Source organism: Ruditapes philippinarum, unplaced genomic scaffold (assembly GCF_026571515.1).
Source record: "Ruditapes philippinarum isolate M1 unplaced genomic scaffold, ASM2657151v2 ctg1419_1_1_1_1, whole genome shotgun sequence".
In the NCBI taxonomy this organism is placed as follows: Eukaryota; Metazoa; Mollusca; class Bivalvia; order Venerida; family Veneridae; genus Ruditapes; species Ruditapes philippinarum.
Window position 1 is genome coordinate 144524 of NW_026859289.1, and position 21962 is coordinate 166485.

General features: G+C 31.6%; 1 protein-coding gene and 1 long non-coding RNA gene across 2 annotated transcripts; one reads left to right on the forward strand and one right to left on the reverse strand.

Annotated features, from left to right (window-relative positions):
* Window positions 1–1377: 1377 nt before the first annotated feature.
* On the reverse strand, window positions 1378–18669 carry LOC132755957 (uncharacterized). Its single transcript, XR_009629265.1, has 7 exons — window positions 17894–18669; window positions 10224–10386; window positions 8997–9183; window positions 4575–4630; window positions 3852–3939; window positions 3405–3529; window positions 1378–1517 (listed from the first exon to the last, which is right to left on the reverse strand). It is a non-coding gene; the product is annotated as an uncharacterized LOC132755957 (long non-coding RNA).
* Window positions 13569–17699, forward strand: LOC132755959 (uncharacterized). Its single transcript, XM_060746900.1, has 8 exons — window positions 13569–13716; window positions 13896–14104; window positions 14329–14502; window positions 14657–14932; window positions 15235–15460; window positions 15706–15905; window positions 16263–16484; window positions 16701–17699. The coding sequence occupies exons 1-8, from the start codon at window positions 13644–13646 to the stop codon at window positions 16962–16964; spliced, it is 1644 nt and encodes a 547-aa protein (XP_060602883.1). The 5' UTR covers window positions 13569–13643; the 3' UTR covers window positions 16965–17699.
* Window positions 18670–21962: the final 3293 nt, after the last annotated feature.

Consider the following 21962-nt stretch of genomic DNA (forward strand, 5'->3'; position numbering starts at 1 on the left):
GGAAAATACAATTTTTTTTGAAGAGTATTTCAGATAGATGACTAAGGCTTTATGTGGGGGTCAAGTTCACAAACCGTTTCCCGTTTTTTTAACAAGGGTTCCCAATTTTTAACCCGTTTTTCCTTTTATTTTAATTTTTTTAAAAACAAACCCCAATATGGGGGTTTTTTTGCTTTTAAAACCCTTTTTGGGAAAGGTCATTAAACAAAACCTTTTCTTCCAAAGGAAAAACCTTTCATGAGTTCCTTTTAAATATCAAATTTTGGACCTTTTCCCCAAAGCACAAAAACCAAAATTTTTAGCTTCAAACTGAAAAATGTTTTAAAAAAAAACCAAAATTTGGTTTTTAAAAATCTTTATCTCCAAATTTTTTTTGTAACTTTTTTTCTAAAGTGGATATTTTTTTTGGAAATTTCAAAATTTTTCAACAAAATTAAAAACCTGAAATTTGCTTTATTTTGAAAGGTAAGAAAATTTTTTGTTTTTGTTTTAACACACAAAAGTCCTTTTACCACACACCCTATTTTATTTTTTGAAAAGGGGTTTAATTTATTGGGAAAAAATAATTTTAGGAAACCCCCTTTTCCCCAAAATGAGACTTTCCAAAATTACCCCCAGTTTAATAAAAGAAAGTCCTTTCTGGAATGTTTACCTTTTTAGGAAAAGGCCCCCCAAAAGGGCCAAAAAAATTTTAAAAAATTATGCATTTTAAAACCCAAAAATTCAATACTTTTTAAAAAACTTGGGGTGGTTTAAGGTTCCCAAATTTAAAGCTAAAAGGGTTTACAAAGGGAACTACAATCGAAAGGTTTCCCCTAAAATACCTTTTTTTTTTTTTAAAAAAAAAAGTCAAAAACTTTAAAAAAAAAAAATGGAAAAAACAAATCCAAGTTCCCCCCAGTAAAGTTCCTCACTTTTTTAAAAAATTTTTTTCTTAAATCTTCCCCGTAATAAATTTTTTAAGAACAAAGGTCCTCTGGGGAAAGGTAAAAAATAAAAAAGCAAACAAAAATTTTTAAATTGTCCAAAACTTTTGATCATACAAGGCTTTTCCCAAAAAAATTCTTGTAAAAATGTTAAAAAAGCTGTCCCTTAAAAACATTTTTTTTTCATCACAGAAAATTGGGGATTTGGGAAACATGACATTTTTTGGCACAAACACCCCATCTTTTGTGTTTTTTTTAATTTTTTTGGTGATAAATTTTAAACAAACTTTAAAAAGGGATTGCAAATTCTTTGAGCAAGGGAAAAAACTACAACCTAGAAAAGGGAAAAGGGGAAAATCCCAAAAACTTTTCAGGGGATCTTTCATCTAAAATTTTAATTTTTAAGAAGGGGCAGCGTTTTTATACAATATATTTTAACAAAATGAATAAATTTACCTTTCTTGAAGCATTCACCATCTCCTGTGAATGTGAATTTTACACCCTGGAAAAGATCCGCCTTAAACATCCTCGACCTTTGTGCTCCACAATCACTTGGAAATAAATTCTATCACCTTGAATTTCATATTCCTCCTAAAAATAAAAGATGCATTTATATTTCAGGCAACATTATTGCAATTTTCTTGCTAAAAATGACTTTTCATATGTGACTTGCATGCAACAATTTTTTCACTGATGCTATTTGTGTTTTACCAGACAGACAATCAATTGTTGAGGACTCTCATTAAAACCCTGATATGAAAAAAAAAACATCACCATTTCTTAAACGCATCAACGTTAAACTGTATGGGCCCATATGTTACACAAACACATTTCACATTCTGTTAATGAATTCCATTATAATTATGTAAGCACTTGTTGCTGAAAGGAGTTGCATTTATGCATCAGAATTGCTGCCACTACTTATACCAGGCAATTTATTGTCAGAAGCATCTAAATGAGCTTAAATATTTTGAGTCTATGCAATCTCTTAGCTCTAGCAGGTAGTGCAGCTTTGAAGTTTGAAACCTCAGGTTATCCAAATTCATCTTGAATTCATCTTCATCTTTTTTGGAAAAATATTACCTAAACAGTGAAACCAACCAACCAACCAACCAACCATAAAAACAAATAATCTATTATATTTACAATTCTAAATGCATTAAAAACAAGAGCTGTTGGTAGGACAGCAACACTCGACTATTCTAAGTGCTTGATAGTAAAAAAAAATGCTTGATACAGTTACCTCCTCCTGTTTACAGGTTGGGGTAATGATGGTGAAAACAAGTGTGCAAAGTTTTCAAAGCCATATGTCAATGAACTTTGAAAATATTGACAGGTATTACAAAAAACTTTAACATAAATTCTAAGTCGAAAAAGGGGCATAATTCTGTCAAAATGCTTTATAGAGTTACCTCTCTCCTGTCTACAGGTTAGGGTCATGATGGTAAACAAGTGTGCAAAGTTTCAAAGCCATATCTCAATGGACTTTGAAAATATTTGAGGTATTACAAAAACTTTAACATAATTTCTTAAGTCGACAAAAGGGGCAATAATTCTGTCAAAATGCTTGATAGAGTTACTTCCTCCTGTCTACAAGTTGGGTTCTATGATGGTGAATAAGTGTGCAAAGTTTTCAAAGCCATATGTCAATGGACTTTGAAAATATTTGAACTATTACAAAAACTTTAACATAAGTGGTTACGCCGACGCAGACGCTGACGCTCGGGTGACTGCAATAGCTCTACTTATTCTTATGGAATAGTCGAGCTAAAAATCAAAATGCAATTTAACTTTTGAAATCGGATCTGTTTAAATCCGAAACTTTCTGAAATCCGCCTCAAATTGTTCCTTCTATTGTCTTTGTAAATTTTACTTCTAAACTCTGGAACTTCCGATTTCTGAATTCCACACAATATTGTCCGGAATATTTGGTCGTTTCAATAGTTTGCCTCTAATGTCCAGACAAGGCAATAATTGTGACCTTAATAACCCATGACAAAATTCTCTTTTTGTTTTGTACATATATCCAACTGTATTAACCGCACAGTGTAATTAATTTTCATATAAACTATGTAAAAGGTAAAGTGCACACAGATTAACAGTTGTACATGGAAAATATATATCTTAAGGTAAAAAAGAATAAATGCAAATTATAACTTAGATTTGATATATTTAACGTGTTTGCCCATAAATATTTGAAAACATCTAAAATGTATGATAATTTATAAGTTTGTTTTATTTATCAATGTACGATTATTTATTAATTGTTTTTATTAATCTTTGTATCACAAAAACACCAATATTTATCATTAAAAGATGTACTTGTGCAGGTGATTATCTGGAAGCTTCCAGAATCTGCACTTTTTGGTTGGTCAAAGTTGTGTTTGGATATCAGAAGTTACATGTATATGATACTGTATATGATTTATTATTCTTTGCAACATTAATCTTTTATCCAAAAAAATCAAGCTATTTTACCTCTGGTAGGTAGTATCCTGCTTCCAATGACTTTTCTACATACTCATGACTAAGTACCCAGCAGTGGTGAGCTATTCCCATAAAATACTTAATGGTTCTTTCGCAAATGCGGCTGCCACTTTCCGCTGGAAAAAATGAATTACTCTACAAACACTTGAGACAATAAAAAAAATGATATCATCTACAAATACCAGCATGTGTAACATTGTAATATATTATTTAAACTATAAAGAATGAGGCTAATTTCTATCTTAACCATTCAAGTTCTATGTAACATGTTAACCCTAGAATTCCAGATGCTTATATTACCTCAACTAGAATTGTAGTGTTATGCAATGTATAGTCTTTTTGTGAAAATTATGTCTTACTGTAAGCCAGCTTGATGGCTTCTTATGGAATAACAAGAATAAATATGTACAATAATAAAAAGTGTAAAATGGTATCTACCGGTTTCCATGATTACATGAGTTGTGTGACTGTCAATTACAGGACTGTAACATCCACCACATTTTTTCGTTAGATTTCTTAATTGCTCCTGGAACATAAATCCATTTTACAATTCATAAGATTTGTCTAAATGCATTCTGATGAACTACATAAATTTGTAATGCATAATTCACATCAGTTGGGAAAATGCAAGATCAAATCAAAATCAAAAAACTATGAAATCATTTAAATTTACATTATTATTTTATAACAAATGCCCCTTTGTTATATACTAACTCAGACATAGTACTTTATGCTGTTATTAACAACATAGTTGTGTTAAAAAGTTTTAATACAATCTCCAGCCAGTGCATTGAGTGATCTGCACTTCCACTGAGCAATTCTATATTATATATATTTGTTGATAATGTCAGACTATGGACAGGTATGAGACATTGGACAGGTCTGCTGTATCAATGACTTTTGTGATGAAATAAAAATAAATCTTAATTACTTGTAGTTGCAAAATTTTCATTTTTTCTTTTTTGTTTGTTTGAAAGAGATTTAAGTTGTTACTGGATGGGGTTTTATACCGACTTCAACATGTTTTGGCTATATCTAATTTATATCTTGCAAGTCTGTCCACCTAAACTGTAGTGAACAACTACTGATTCAATTTTGAACAACACTAATGTGCAACATGGGCACATCTCTTTTAATGTAATAATTGCGTGTTGCACATACCTTTATTTTTTCTTTTCCTGAGCAAACAAAATGAAACTTCAATCCTTTTTCTTGCTCTGTAATTCATATGTTATATTTTTCAATCAGCATGCATAATTTTAACATTCAAGAGTTCATCATGTCATTTTACCTTTTACTGAATGGCACAAAAAAATGAAGTTCTCTCAACTTACTACAATTGATTTAATACCTCAACTAATCAAGTTATAATCTTGAAAATTTCTTAGATGACAACTTAAGTTGTATGGATGAAAAAAAAGTTTGAAACTTTGTCTACCAATGTTGTCACTGTTTTAAGTTTCAATGACAAGAGCTGTCGGTAGGACAGCAACGCTCAACTATTCTTAGAGCTTGAAAGTAAAAGAGCCTTGATAATGTAAAATTTTCTAAGTTAACAAAAGGGCCAAATTTTCCTTTCGATCCATGTTACTGTTATACGCCTTGAAGAGAGTCCTATTATGCTCTCAAAGAAGAGTATAAAATTTCAATTTGTTTCAAAGTCAGATGTCAATATTATAAGATAATATCTGAGGTGGTATGCAAATTTTGACGTAAATTCTAAGTCAGAAAAGGGGCATAATTCTGTCAAAATGCTTGATACAGTTATCTCCTCCTGTCTACTGGTTGGGGTCATGATGGTGCCTAAGTGTGCAAAGTTTCAAAGCCATATGTCTATGGATTTTGAAAATATTTGAGGAATTACAAAAACTTTAACATAAGTAGTTACACAGACACTGACTGACTACAATAGCTCTACTTATTCTTATCGAATAGTCAAGCTAAAAACCAGGATGCCATACTTAACAATTAACCAAGTTTTAAAGTCATATAATTGCTAAATGAAGAATCTACAAAGAAAGCTTCAATTCATATAATACAAAAAGGCATTTATAGAAATCAGTGAGGGCTTCAAACATTAATCAGACAAACTCGCTGACACTCGCTTCACCAACCAACCAACCAAACACACTTATTTTGAAACTTCATAATTATATACTTTATTAATTAAAGATATACTAAGCTCAAATTTGAGTTTTAAGAATATTAATAATTGCTACACAGTCTCTTTGTATGTATAAAACAAACATGTTTGGACTAAATTTGAGGTAGATATGATATGTTTTGAACTCTACACACTATATGTGGTCACCATATGAATATATAGCATCATTAAAAAAACTGGCAGTTTCTTTTAAGAAAAGACCAACTTTACTTGACCCGTGATAGGGAATGCAGCTTCCAACACATAGTTTGTTCATTTTTGTATTCAAATTAAACATATTCAGTAAGGATTTCATGGATTTCAATACATTTCTACGACAAAAATATTTAAGAAAAAATGAGCATAGTTTATCTTTAAACTCATCTGACATATCTAAACTCAGTAACAGAACTTATAAGCAGACATGCATAAGTACTTGGGGTGTAGTACCAATTATATGTTTTAGCTCAGTACTGCAGAACCTTAACATTTATTTCTAAAGTAATTTAGCAATGCCAGGTATGGTTCTTGAAGACAAGTAAATATCCTTAGGGGACGATACAATATGAAGTTGAACATGAAGTTACACCAAAAAAATTACTACATCAACAGTAAGATAATGGACCCAAATCCTTTGAGTAAAGGTTAGATTTTAATGTTTACTATTTCATAGAAAGTAATAAATTTATAAAGGAGATTCATGCACTCTTTGAGAAAAAAAGTAGGCATTTAATGAACCCTAAAGCACTGCAGTAATTTTACAATTTTTCAAACAGCACAAGTACCAGCAGTGCGGAATCTGTGAGAGTATAATGCAGTACCAGAACTGGACTAACATTTTGTCAAAAATAACTTCAGTACCACAGTCTCAGTAGTGCATGTCTGCTTAATGTTTTAACAAGTAATAAAATATAACATGTAACTCTAAACAGAAGAAATTTGGTACAACCACAGATTTTTCAAACCAAAATGTTTCCCGTCTGGAAAAGGTATTTTTCCCTTGACCTTATCCTTTCTACTTGTCTTAGATGATGCTTTTTGCACATCTTGCTATGATGAAGCAGAAGCTAATTAAGGTATTACCACCCTAATGGGCACTATAAGGAACTAAAAAATTGACATCATAGGTCAGATATATACCTTAAAGTACACATGTATGCAAAATTTAAGCAAAGTTTACCATACGGAAATCAAGTTATGGCCACTTTTCTGAACTTAAGCTAGGATGTTATGAGGGCCCTTTTTTTAGAAATGAGGAACCTTTAAATAATCTGCAATAACATTTTAATGAAAAATGTTTTCCCATTAATTTTTGGTAAGAAACAAAGAGTAACATTCAGCGTACCAATCCCACATAAGCAAAATTATGGTTTCTAACTTAGAAAATTTATGAAATCTGTATAAAAATGTTACCGCTACCCCACTCATTTTACCAATGTGTCTGGACCATTTCCTATTTTAGGGAGACCTAACTTAAAAAATCTTAAAATTTACCCAAATGAGTGCCTGTTTTCAAAGTTTCCCTAAATTTTGAAAGAAGTATATATTGGCTGATCTTGTAAAATATGAAATACTTTAACTGTCTAGTTTTGATTTTATTACACTTTGAAAATATCAGGTACCATATTTATTACTAGATTTAGCATAATTTAGCCAATAAATACCTACATTAATGAAAAAATCAAAATCAAACACTTTTTTTCTTTCCAAATGGGACATGATTTAAGATACATAAATAATCTAAAAAGAAAAAGAATTTTTTTTTACCCTTCTAGGGATTGAACTCACGGCCCTCAAATTCAATGTAGTTAACAGTAGTTCTAGCCTATTGAATGCTCTTCAAAGCGGAGGTAATGCATAAGGATGGTAATACCTTAATTCCACTGATAGAAAAAAAAACTGATAAGAAAAAAACTTAAAAATGCAAATTTTTATTTGCAAAGTTCCTGATTTTTCAATACTTAATTGTATGGCAATTCCCAGTTTTCAATAGACTGTGGGTACCCTGTCTTGATAATGCTACTTTTTAAGGAATTTACCTGGACATTGGTATATAGGATATCTAAGGGCATTTCTCTGAAAAAAATTTCCATGCATATTTTAAATCACAATATTATGACTGCCTGTTTGTCTGTATTTTATATACTCAGCCTTTATCTTCCCCCTCTATAAATTTCCACACTCAAAGCTTTAATTTATAGAAAATTGCACATGGGAGACAAAATGCAAAATAAAGTAAGAATGAACTAACTCAGCAAGCATTTTTTAGTGAGGAGCTGTCCTAGAAGATATTTTATATGCACTGCTTTACATAAGAAAAGTCCTCTGATTGTTGTGAACAAAATAATTTTTAGAACAATGCCATATAAATCTTGCACACATAATATGCAAGGACAGATGCATAGACAAATACTTGTGCAACGTAAATATGTTCACCTTATAGGGTATATTTGGCAGTTACCCAGGGTCCCTGTCAATTCTAATATATGATTTTGTATATTAAGATTTAATAAATACAGTCAAACTTCATTGGCTCAAACTTGGAGTGCTCAAACACCTAGGATCGCTCGAACAGAGTCTGGTCCAAATTTGCTCCCTTCTTTATTCTTTATTATAGTTCTAATTTGTATCGTTCAAACTCATTTAATGGTCCTGTCAGCATAATTGCCATATAGTTACACCTGTTTGCTTGACAAATTACTGCTGGCATGGCAAATGTGAGAAAGATTTGTTTCACCTTTTCTATCGAACAGACAGTTTGCTGACCTAACGGCCTATAATCTCATCATAACACTGTGCATAATTTAGCAAGCTTGATTAAGACAAACTTAATTTTTAAAAAATCCCTGTAAATGTTAAAAACATATCATCTTTTTTAGCTTTTAATACATGAATAAATATAGCAAATTATACACTGAAGAATATACATTCTAGGATGTGATTTGGTTCAAGTTTGTCTAGTATTCATTGCGATACTTCATCAGCCATTAATATATTATTGGAACTTTGCACATGCATACAGTATTTGAGATTGTTGCGATATGTATTACAATATACAGCCAGTTGCCTTAATTTTTTATTTTTCTGTTTTAAGCATGAACATGCACTAAATATAACATTATTTTCTGCTTTAGATAAAATTGTGTTGTTGTTATACAATTTAAGTTATAAACTTATTACTATACTATAAACTTAATAATTTTATTCAAACTGTGGGCGATTCAAATTGCTCCAGCTATCAACGGCTCAAACTTTTTTTGAGAACCTTAAAGTTCGAGCCAACAAAGTTTGACTGTATATATCCTCTAAAATTTCTTGAATTGATGTTGATAAGTATTTCACAGAAAAATCCTATCAACACCAGTATCTCAAGGTAATAATCTGTAGTACTAAAATGTTTTTGAATGTCTTGATAAAATGTCAACTTTGTTAATACACACCTTTCTCCAGGGTACGGAAGAATCCTGATAGTTAAAACAAATTTCTTCTCCTTTTGTTATTTGTCTAATGCTGTATATGGTCAAAGATGGTCGCCCATCATTATCTTCTACTACAACTTTGCAGTTTGGTTTCTTGTGGTCATCATTGATCATTCTCCCAAAGCCTGCTGAATGTGTTGCGTCCATGCTGGAAAAATCATTATTAACTATTTATTTTTAGCATTAACGTAAGTTAAAATAAGCCTGAATGACGATATTTTGTAAAGTCTGCTATGCATATTAATTATAAATTAGTTTTTGACAATATTCCTTCGTATACTATCAAAAACATGATTTTCTTAAACTGTCTCTGTTGAATGTCTCTGGGGATGATGATTTATCCAAAATTTTGTTTTTCATTAGCCTATCATTTTAACCCCCTCCATGCATTCGTGCTAGGTGAATTACAAGTACAAGAATATAATTTAAGCCAAAGATATTCTGACAAACAAAAAAGCCATCATATTGAAGCTTTAAATTCTATAAATTATCAAGAAAAATATTCAGCATTCCCAAATTGGTTTTTTATCCATAATATACAAATATTAAATGTGCAGGACAATCATTTTGCACAATCTGTTGATACATAATGCTAACAGACTGAGGGCCAAATGATGTCAACAAAACCAAGCTGATGCTTCTGTCACAATATGTATTATAAAGAAACAAACAAGGTGTGAAGATCCAGTTTGGCATTTTGAAATAGACCTTGTATGGACAGTTTGGAAAACAATTTATTTTACAATGTACCTTCATGTTTGTGCCAACAAAGTTCTTCTGTATATTTTAAGACACAGTGGCAGGTTTCAAATTTTAATACATGTGGCAAATTTTCAGTTAAATATCCAGGAAACAATTTGTAAACACTTTGTAAAATCAAAGAAACTCATTGTAATGAATATTTAAACTGAAACAATGGCAACAGATCTGATAAAGAATTGTGTTTACTTTAACTATTTCTTGATATTAAGAAACATAATAAGGCCAAATAATAATCAATAGTTTCTTGCCACACTACATACCCTATTTCTGATGTTGACCATTTGTTTGTATTTCAAAGTTAAAAACTAATTCTATAATTCTTAAAAACATTTCTAGTACATTATGTTATAGTAATCATAGTTGCAAATCTCAATTTCAAGGGACAGGAAATGGAAAATATACAACATATAGAAATTTGCAACTTACCACAGTTTCTTCTTTTTGAATTTGAAAAAGAATAGAAATGATCCATCCTTTTCACTGTATTGTGTATGTCTTCTCATACCATCTTCATGTGAGATAATTTCACCAACATACCATGTCAAAAGATTACCTTTAGCAATATCCTCCACTGCAAACACACCAGAACCTAAAAATTAAAATTGAAAAAAACATCTTTCATGCTAAAAAGGGGTGTAAAATTCCACTTGTCCGCAGAAGACATGTCTACAGAACAAGCTGATTTAAACAAATAGACATCATGCATGACTTGTAAGATTTTATACAGGGCCATCCTTAAAAAAATGTTTGTTTGCAGTAACCCGACCCAGAATTTTCAAGGTGGGTAGGTAGGTCGATTTTTTTTTTTTTTTTTTTTTGGTTTTTTTTTTTTTCATTGAACTGTACTCCCAAATAAACATGGAATTTCAAAATGCTGGACAATTTATGCTTTGATAATCTGTAAATTGATAAATGAATTCTAATTAAATAATACCTACATTTTATTTCTTCTATTAACCTTTAAAAGAACAAAAACAAAGCACAAGGCATAATTTTCTGATTAAAAAAAAATAATTTTTTTATCCAAACCATGAAAAAAACTTTTGAGTAAGGGCAAATTTTGTGAGTAGGTCGCGTTACTGCAAACAAACATTTTTTTTAAGGATGGCCCAGGTACTCTTATTTTAAGGCTTCATTTTTTGTACTTTTTATAAATTTAACTACAAATCAGAACTATGCAGAAATTGCATGTCAGTAACACAAAACATGTCATTCAATCTGTGCTGCAGCACATACGGCAAATATAATAAACACACCAACAAATAACAGAAAACAGATGTGTTATAGCAAACATTTATTGTTCAAAAGTAATTAGACAATTATTAGAGAAACCGGTTCCTACAAATATCGTTAGTTGTATTTCAAGCCGTGCGCATGCATTTTCAGTTTGTTTGTAATTTATAGATTATTTCCTCTTCTTATGTTAAATTTTACATCGAAGCAAATAGATAAGAAACAATAATAAAATCCCTTTATAAAAACATGAAATCAAGGACTATCGATCTGTATTATTGTATTTCTCACAATAGAGAGACTCAAATCAATTTTGCGCATAGCAATAGTCTGAGTCTGCACTAAAAGAAAAAATAATGACTTATGAATATATGTATTTATGTTTTTTTTATAGTAAATTGCTCAATTTTTTGCCAATATGACTTTTGTACGCTTAATTGCTATGTTTTACCATTGTTGCATTAACTGTACACCAAGCTATGATACAATTTCATGCAAGCCGCTAGTGTTGGGTATCCTGCTCAAAAATTACTATCGATAATCGAACCACCACAATGGATTGTCTGCCGACAGGATATTCAAGTTTTGCATTTTTTATGGTTCTTTTTTCTTTTAAGGTACCAATCCTAGCATGTATTTTTTATACAGTAGTGACCACATTTTGAGAATAAATAAACTCTTGTCATCGATTAAAGTCACTGACCTCCAGATGGTAAAATGAAAAAAAAATGAAATAAAATTTCAAGTAAACAGTAAATTACTAAATACTGATCTAGTAGGTTTATTGTATACATCCATCATTACTGACACCTTGATTCAAGAAAGAATGTTGACAAAAGCGTAAATATATCGGGTTTTTCTTTTCCATCATCTACTACGTCACTAACAGTACTTAGCAAATATAAATAGGAGAAGATAATTCATGTAACGTGGTCACGTGTTACAACAGTGGTCCGGAAAAATCCCGGTATCCGGTATGCCCTGGATCGTTTATCAATTTTCGTCATTTAGTAGGCCCCTATCACATTTCAAGCTAAAGGTTAACCCTTTCAGTTTCACTGCCATAGGGACGGCTTAAGCCGTCCCTGTTATTTTCGGCGTATTTGCCATATGGACGGCTTTAGCCGTTTCTATAATAATAATAGTAATAATAATAATTTTATAAATTAATAATAATAATATAAAAAAATAATAATAAATGTAAAGAAAATTATACCATCCACAATAATTATTATTATACTAACATATTTGGAAACATACATAATCATTATAACACTAATAACAAATAATAATAATTATATTAATTAATAATATAGTAATTTCTTAGAAAACCCTCTGGCAAATAGCTGAACAATAAAACAATAACCCTCTGGCAGCGAAAGGGTTAAATCGATAAATTTGTCTTCATATATATATAAAAGCGTTGGTCCACCCACTCTATGTAAGTATCCAAGCAACACACTGATTGCCTATGTCTCAGACTCAGGTTGACATTTTATCCAGGGAACATTTTGAGCAGAGGCAGAGAAGTAAAATACAATGGTTAATATGATTTTACTTGTAAATAGATCTAACTTCTAAGTACGTTTAAATTAGCATTTAAGGTAGATCTACATTTTTGTTTGGGTAGCAATAGTTTTACAAAGGTGGGTGTGAAAAAATAAAAAATCTGCAAAATTCTATAAATTTACATGACTTGGAAGCATTATGTGCTACTGGTTTCCTAGCAGTTTCCGGACACTAGCAGTTTTCCGGCCGTTTATCATTTTCGTTCATTTCGGTTTATTTTCAACTATAAAGCATCTAGAAACTTCATCAAATCGTACAGACGTTTGTTTTCTAAAAAAACGCAGTAAATAAATAAGAACAGCGGTCTATTTATTTTGAGAAAATGCCGGTTGTTTGTAGCTACTTTACGGAACTTGTCGCATCACCTATTAACAACACCTGGGGATTTCCAGCTTAAATGCGCATGCGCAATAAATGAGGCCCAATTCGAGGAAAATTAATATTTACGAACAATTTACTTGCAGACGATGTGTGAAAAAATTTATTAAAATATGATTCCAGCTTTAAGTATACATGTAATATTATTACTATCACAGATAAAGATGCACAGAAAGTCGTATGAAGTTTTTTACAGCAAGAATAAATAATATCGCATAAAATATCGATCGATGCTAGTTTTACTTTTACGGTTATATATATTTTACAACCGCAAAGTGTCAATAATCCTTTGTGGCCGAGAGGTATGATGACTGGCGTTGAACATATGCGATCCGTGTTCGATCCCAACTGTCGACCTTCTTTTTTTCTCTCTTTCCTTTTTTATTTTTATACAAGCTGTTTGCACTAAAATCTGTTTTACAAACTTTAAATTTATTTTATTTCCGAAATAAAAAATATTATTATAAAGAATGGTTTAACGTTTTAGGTATCATAATGCCAAAGACATACACTGAAGATCAACTAGCGTCAGCTTTGTCAGCTGTGCGTCAGAGAAAAATGAAAATTACAGCGGCTGCTAGACACAAGTACTCGGGAAACAGACCTGGAGCAGAAAGGCAGCTACTTCAACACGAAGAGGACTCCCTTGTCCAGTATCTCTTATACATGGCGAATCAAGGCTTTCCACTTTCCAGGGCTATGATCAGGTGTTACATACAAGAGATAGTTATACAATCAGGTGTGTTTTTTAATATAAAAATTTGCGGGTTTAATTTTAGAATCTACTCGACCAATTATAATGTGTCTATCATAATCATATTTTGGACGAATTTTAAAGAATTCTTACATCAATATCCATGCAAGTACAATGAAAATATAGTTCTGTTTAAAGTACTGTAATTTGTTGCTATTTTTCAGGCCGTACGTCACTATTTAATCTACAAAAAGGACCCTCTGATGATTGGTTTACAAAGTTTTTCGGGCGGCATCCAGATTTGGCTCAAAGAAAGGCAGAAAACATGGACAATGCCCGAGTATCCATGTCATCTACAAGGATGCTTGACAATTTTTTTCCTCTTCTCAAGTCTGTTCTTGATAAATACAACTTGAAAGACAAACCAGAAAGAGTAAGCATTGTTTATGTTGGCACTTATATAGAATAATCGTTCTATAACGAACTAATTATCTCTTTTACATATATTACTCTTTTTATATATTATGGCATTTAATACATAAAATATATCCATATGAAATATGAAAATACAGGTAACAAAGAATATTCAACAACGGATCGTTATAATAAGCATACCGTGTATGAATAATTTAAGTAACTGTTATGTTTTATTATTAGATCTTCAATTGTGACGAAACTGGATTTACAGGAAAGGAGGCACCTAGGTCGAAAGTAATCGGGCCTCGTGGAGGGCATTTGTTTAGAAGAAAGACATCTTCAGGAGATCACGTGACAGCACATCTTTGTGTCTCAGCAGATGGACACTTTCTACCACCTCTTATAATTTACAAGGTATTTTATTAAGTATGCATTTGCTAGCGATAACGCTTTGAAGAAAGTATAATTCTATTTTCATGTACAAGATAACTGTATAAAATTATCATGTATACTATACTCTATACTGATATACAGTGATACGTTTTCTATCGTGTACTTTCTATTACAGGGTTCATTACCTCACCAGAATTACACAGATAGTGTACCGTCGTCATGGTATTTTGGCCACAGTGAAAACGGCTACATGGACCGTGAACTTTTCACAAAATGGTTTTTCAGCGTGTTTGTTCCAAACTGTGGCAGAACAAGACCCGTCCTACTTATCATGGATAACCACGACTCTCATATTAGCATTCCAGTAGTTGAAAAAGCGATAGCTGAAAATATTGTTCTTCTTGGTCTCCCTGGTCATTCCACGCATATTCTACAGCCTTTAGACGTGAACGTAAGTTTGTAATAATTAGTCAGCTTACCCAATCATGTAATATACAAGTTAATGTAACCACTATTTGCTTTGGGAAATATTATTTGATGTTTTAATAACATATTTTACTTAAATTGCTATTCAGTACGAACAAAAATATGTACATCTCGCTTAGAAAAGAGAGCCGGACGTTCTAAACAATCTAATCATCAAACTAAATTATCGTTTATAATACATTTAGTATTAATAAGTTTATTGTAACTGCACACATGTGGAACTTTTAAATTTCAAACATTTTAGATGAATGTGTTAAATGCTTTCAGATTATATCACCTTTGAAGGACGCTTACACCAAAACACTGTCAAGCCTTGGATATCTAAAAACTGCAGTAAGCGTAGGAAGGGCAAAATTCCCGGTTTTATTAAAGCACGCAATGGACAAAATCGCTCCTGCAACTATAGCTGACGGCTTCACGAAAACAGGGATTTGTCCATTTAACCCCTCTATCATTGATCAAACGCAAATAGTGAAGCCAACATTTATTGAAGGTAAAACTTGCCGAGTACGATGCATTTGTTTGTAAATTTAATTAGTACCGGTAAGGCAGTTTTTCTGCCAAAAAAAACCCCAAACAAACAAAAAAGAAAAAAAAAATAAACAACAAAAAAAAAGAAACTTTCGGATAAAGTAATTCTTTTATAATATTTCGTAATATCTAAACACACTTCAAGAAAGCAGTAAATATTTGATATATAATTTTTTAATACTTTAACAATATTTGCATTGTTTTTAGAAGAAGATGAGGTAAGGACATGTAGCACCTGTGGGTCGTTCCTTACCAATCCATTGGTAAGGAGAGGCATGATATCAGAGTCTCTGGCCAATGTTCTTCTACCTCCGCCAACTAAACCACAGAACACACAAGCAAAAAAGTCTAGAGTGGTAGCAGAGGGAAGGCTCATAAGTGGCCAAGAAATGTTGAATCAATTAAAGGTTTGCCTGCGTTGTTTCTCGATTAACTAACTATAAACGCTATGGTAGTAATTCGACTGCATGTCGTATACATAACTGTCATTGCGATAATTTAAAAACATTTCAAAACATATTATCGTAACCCATTTTTAATTTATGAGTAATTGAGGGTACATATCACGAAATTTTATCTTAATGCGATATATTTTCCAGAAAAGTTGAATTATCTAGATTTTTGTAATCATTTCTATGCTTAAGTATGCAAAATTTTTTTTGTGAATATTCGTATCTTAACAGTAAAGAACGATAGCAAACATGTTTTGTAACAAAATATCCCAATATACAAGTTATACTCATTTTCAATTCCTATTAATGTAGGAAAAAGAGGACCTAGACGCTAAGAAGAAAGAAGAATCAGAGAGGAGAAAAAATGAACAAGAAAGAAAAAGAAAGCAGAAAGAAATCGATGATGAAATGAGAAAAAATAAAAGACTGAAAGAGAAGGAAGAAAGGGAAGCTAAGAAGAAGAAAGAAGAAGAACTGAAGAATGAGAGGAAACAAAAACGTATAGAGGAACGTGACAGGAAGCAGAAAGACAAGGTAAGGGTATTAATGTTTATTTTTTTATCTAGTTTCAAGATTGAAAATAACCAAGTATCGAGTGGATGATTTTTTTTTTGAATCTTTATTTTGGACATTTAGCCATAATATGAATATGTGTGTGCGCGCAGGCGTGTGGTTGCATAAGTAAGTTCCCTTACGTATATGCCTGTTTTATTTTCCTCGTGTTAAATGTGAATTCTTTATTTATAAAAGGAGGAACGGATAAAAAGAAGGTCATACACTGAGGAACAGATTATGATTGCAAGCTTGTATGTATGTGATGCTTGTAAAGGGAAGGGTAGCCCGGCTGACGAGGAAAATGGAATTCTATGGTTTGGGTGTGATGAGGAAACATGTGGTTTATGGTTTCATGAAGACTGCTTGACGCAACAGGCCAAAGAATACTTATGGGAAAGTATGGAAATGGATGAGGTCTGGTATTGCCACAGCTGTAAACCATGGTTGTATGAGGAATAGAACTTAAAAACAGAAAGTGCCTGTTATATACATGTTATATGTTTTACAGGATAAAGCTCTATTACTGTAGAAAAAAAAAACCTTTTTAAAGTTCGTTGACTTCACTTTGATTATAATTTAACTGTGATAGTATGTATACTTTTAACATATTTTTTATATACATGTATACTGTATATTTTTTGTTTTTGTTCTTTAAAAAAAGTATTTTTATTTTTAATCATTGTTATGTAGATTGTTCTCAAATGTTGAAAAGGTAAAGTGAATTTATATATCTAGATCTAATGCAGTACGTAATATAGTAACATCAAATCACCTTTAATATGCGTTTGTTGTTAATTTTTATTACTCCCTGCCGGGCCTCAACTTTGACGGAGCTATTTATAGCTCATATGACGTAAAAAAAAACAAGCAGTTGTGCGTATTGTGTGACAAAAGGGTAGAACAATATATTTCTGAAATAAAAACATCTTTTCATCGTTTATTGGGCTAAACTATATGTAAAATGAAAATGTCCGGAAAACTGCTATGACATTAAGAAAAAAAGCTAGAAAAGGTACTTCTTTTCTGACCCATATTTCATTAAAAATAAAATTAAAATAGAATAATCGAAAACACGATACTGCTGGGCAGGAACCTACCTATGTTCTATCAAAATTTTATATTTATCCGTCGACCGATATTTATACTGTTTGTAAAAAAGTGTGATTTTTGGCCGGAAACTGCTAGGAAACCAGTATATATGCAAAAACAATCTTAAATTTCGTTTTTTTATGCAAAAGCAATCTTAAATTTCCTTTAAAATTTAAAATCTAGTTTTGTTCACAAGATGTTTACAGATTATCTTCATTATCATGATTATCCCTTGTTTGTGTATATGAATTAAACAGCTAAAAACAAGAGACAGCACTAAAGGAAGATTTAAAGCAAACCTTTGTAGCAGTCAATGAAATTCACTTCAAGTTTTTCCTCACAACTTGTTTTCTCTTTAAGGTTTACACCTTCCTTTTGGCGTCGAGGTCTCATTTTCTGGAAAAAAAAATGGCTTAATGACATCATCAACATCCGGGCACTTCTATCTAGGTACAAGACAACTAAATATGTAACCTATCAAGGGCACAGCATACCCAAATTTTAAGAATTATACAGTATATGTAGATCTATAACTAACATGAAAAAAAGATGTTGAAACCTGAATTGTGTTGCTGTACACAAACTAACAACTTTAATATTTCATGTGATCAAACTTTCATGAATGCTAGCAGTCATTTTTTTAGCAATATTTCTGATTTTTTTAAATCCAAATTGTACAAACACAACAAGATGGACCCAAATCATAGACATTTCTAAACAAATAAAATATATTATACTTAATAAGAATCAGGGTAAGCTCAGCCCTAAAACGTAATCGTCCCTCGTGTCAGCTCGGCCCTATTCCAACTCGGCACGGGTCAACTCGGCCCATAATTATATATTACTGGTAATGATTACTTTTATTAATTTTGATGTTTTCATCATAACTTTCATGGTCTAATATACCTCTACTCAAGGATATTGAAAAGTTTTATTGATGAAAGTACCAATTTGTATGTGAATTTGTAGAGAAAGACAGAATTTACAATTTATACAGATGTTTTGCTACTCCAGATTTTTTTTGTAAATATTATCGTTAAAAAAGCATTAGTCATATTAAGGAACAAACAGTATTAAATACAATAACATTTATTGTCACAAAAATTTAATCTAAAAAGTCTATTTATTGATCAATATTTATCATATATTGTCTTGATATCTCTTCTTAACAAAGATAATTTCAAACAATACGTACAGGTACACTGCCAACTTTTTCACTTTCTGTTTGTAAGTGATCATATTTCTGAAAAACTTTAGGGTAATTTTCTCCTTAATATTATTTTTAACTAAACAATCAATATCCAAATATATGTTTTTAATAGAGGGCCGAGTTGACCTGTGCCGAGTTAATCTGTGCCGAGTTGGTATAGGGCCGAGTTGACCCTTTACCCTTAATAAGCATACCCGATTTGAATAGTGGAACGACTCGTAATGGGAGCGAATCATTTTGTTATTGTAGATGTAGCAAGAATATAAAAAAGCGAAAACAAAAATAAAGCAACAATAAAAATCACACACACCATTTGCTAATCTTTTATAATGTTAACAAATATGGCCTTTATATTTGCAGTTTTTAAGAAAACAGCTACTTTCAAAGCACTATCACGTGTGAATAAAAAAACTTTTTTGCTGTGAACGTCCGAAAAATAGTCTAAGTGGTGAAAAGTACAATAGTCCACTATTGCATCGTAGCCTTTGTATGTTTTTGCTTTCAGAAAGCCTACTGCACCTTCTCCCGACGACATTACAACAATTTAATAATGGTTTTCATTACGCTAAAATGTCGCACTTACCCGGCAATCGTGATTCAAAATGGCGGCTTGTTGGTGAAAATATTAACCAATCAGATCACTCCTAACACAGGTCATTGAAAAATAACGCGGAAAACGTTACTCTATCACTGATTTGATAAAATTTTACACACCTCATCACGTGGTAGTAGTAAATTGTGTATATGGTGTGTATGAAGTCCTATAAGATCAATCAAAGTAAGGACTCCCAAATTTTGAAAGGAACAACAGAAATCGTATTTTCGAAGCAAAATCGAAGAAAACAATCTGAGGACCCGTATGTAAGACCTCTAATTAGAAAAGGTCCTCAAACAGTAGGTCGTTTTTCTCGCACAGGTCCTGTCATTGATATCTGTACAAACACACACACACACACACACATACACACACACACACACACAGATAAATAAATAAATATATATATATATATATATATATATATATATATATATATATATATATATATATATATATATTGATAATATTAGATTGATGAAATCGTTATATTGCTACATTATCTAGCTGAAAACATGTTTAAAAAATGAGAACGACGATCAACAAGGCTTGGCGAAGTGAAGCAGACAAAAGTAAATATTGATTATTCTCTATTTTATGATCAAAATGTCAATGCGTTAAGATGTGTCTTACTTCTGAAACAAACAAGCATCGTTAGGCTAAACGTAAATTGGCGTACTGATGGCTCCAAGAAAATTACTAATTGTGCGTCAAAGACCGGAGTAATTTTTGTACAAACACGTCATTCTACCTACGTGAGACAAATTAATTAGATGGTTTCTGTCGCCATATCAAATATAATAATTGATTACATTGAGTACCCAGAAGATTGCATGTATGAAGTCAATAATCATAGACATCATATGCACGCTTCATTGTGTGCTCCTAAAAACTTTGTGAATGCTCACAAAACAAACATTAGGCTGTTGACTCTCAAGTGACGAAAGTAGCGTATCACTTATTGTTTAAATTATCGTGTGACACGCTGTGGCATATTTAGCAAAGAAAAAAAAAAGAAACAAAACGGATCAGTTTACCTCCATAAAGATTCACTAATAACATGTAACTTCAAAACCTGCATGAAAGATGTGTCATTATCTGAAAACGTTCTTATTATATATATAACTTCGCTAAATTTGCTTTTTAAATAGAGTAATGACGCTTTTTAAACAATTTTTAGTGAAATCATTTGTTCTCAAGCGTAACTTTCGAAGGCGTTCAGTGATTATATTCATATTCGTCATGTAATAATGTTATAATATCAAAACACATGTCACATTTTTACTGCAATCAACTCATTTTTAGAAGAGATGTGTCAAGTTTCAAGAAATGATCTGTGAACTTAACAGGATCCACTGAATAACTTAAAAAAGATTTCAATGACTGTACTTATATTTTGCATGCAAGTATGTATAATGAAACATAACAATATATTACTGTATTATGTAGATTATCGAATATCACAAATATCACATAGAATGAATTTTGAAAGTATACTTCTCTTTAAATGATTAAGTTCAAATTTGTCCTTTCCAATGTAAGGTTCACTGTTTAGAATTGTTTTTTGAAATTAGTTTTGTGCGCACAGTTAATGACCATATGGTAACTTTTTATTAGCAAACTGATACTTGTCGCGATATTACATCTTTCATTTCAGATTAAACCACAATGACAATAAAAACTATTATGAAATACGATTGATTTATGTCTTAGAAATATTTTGTATAGTGTTCATTTAATAAGATTTAATTTCACTTATCTAAAAATACAAAATATGGTAATAAAAAATAAGATTATGAACAAAACATTTTGTTGCAATAATATGAATGTATTAGACATGTAGATATATCTTTACAAAATAACACACTTGTTGAATTGTACTTTCACGAGTTACTAAGTCGCCAGTGGCCACTAGATAGATAAGTCGTGGCCACGAGATACTATGTCGTGGCCACGAGTTACTAAGTCGAAGCCACGATATAGCGAAGTCGTTTCCACGAGATACTATGGCGTGTCCACGAGTTACTAAGTCGTTGCTACGAGATAGCTAAGTCGTGGCCACGAGATACTATGTCGTGGCCACAGGATAGCTAAGTCGTGGCCACGAGATACTATGTCGTGGCCACAGGATAGCTTAGTCGTGGCCACGAGATAAATAACCAATTAGATTACTCTATCTATATGAATTTCCGTTATTAACTTAAAATGTGCACAAGTACAAGGATGCCCCTACTTCACCAGCCTGTAAGAGTGCCATTTATACAAGTTATTGTCAAGTCAATAATTTTACATTTAGCGTCACTGAAACCCTGATTTTTGACCTAATGACCTGGAAATTTATAGATGTCATGTACTGATCAGTTGCAATGACCATTCTGGGTTATATCACTTCTCAATTATTCACCAAAGAAGGAATTTACCTTATAGGCTATCTACTGTCCCTTCAAAATAAAATAAACAAGGACTTATTCCTTCTCATGTTATCGTATAAACAAGGTTAACAGGCCGTAGTACGTACAAACTGACCAATTCGTTCACAAAATTGTCCCAACAAAGAGCTATA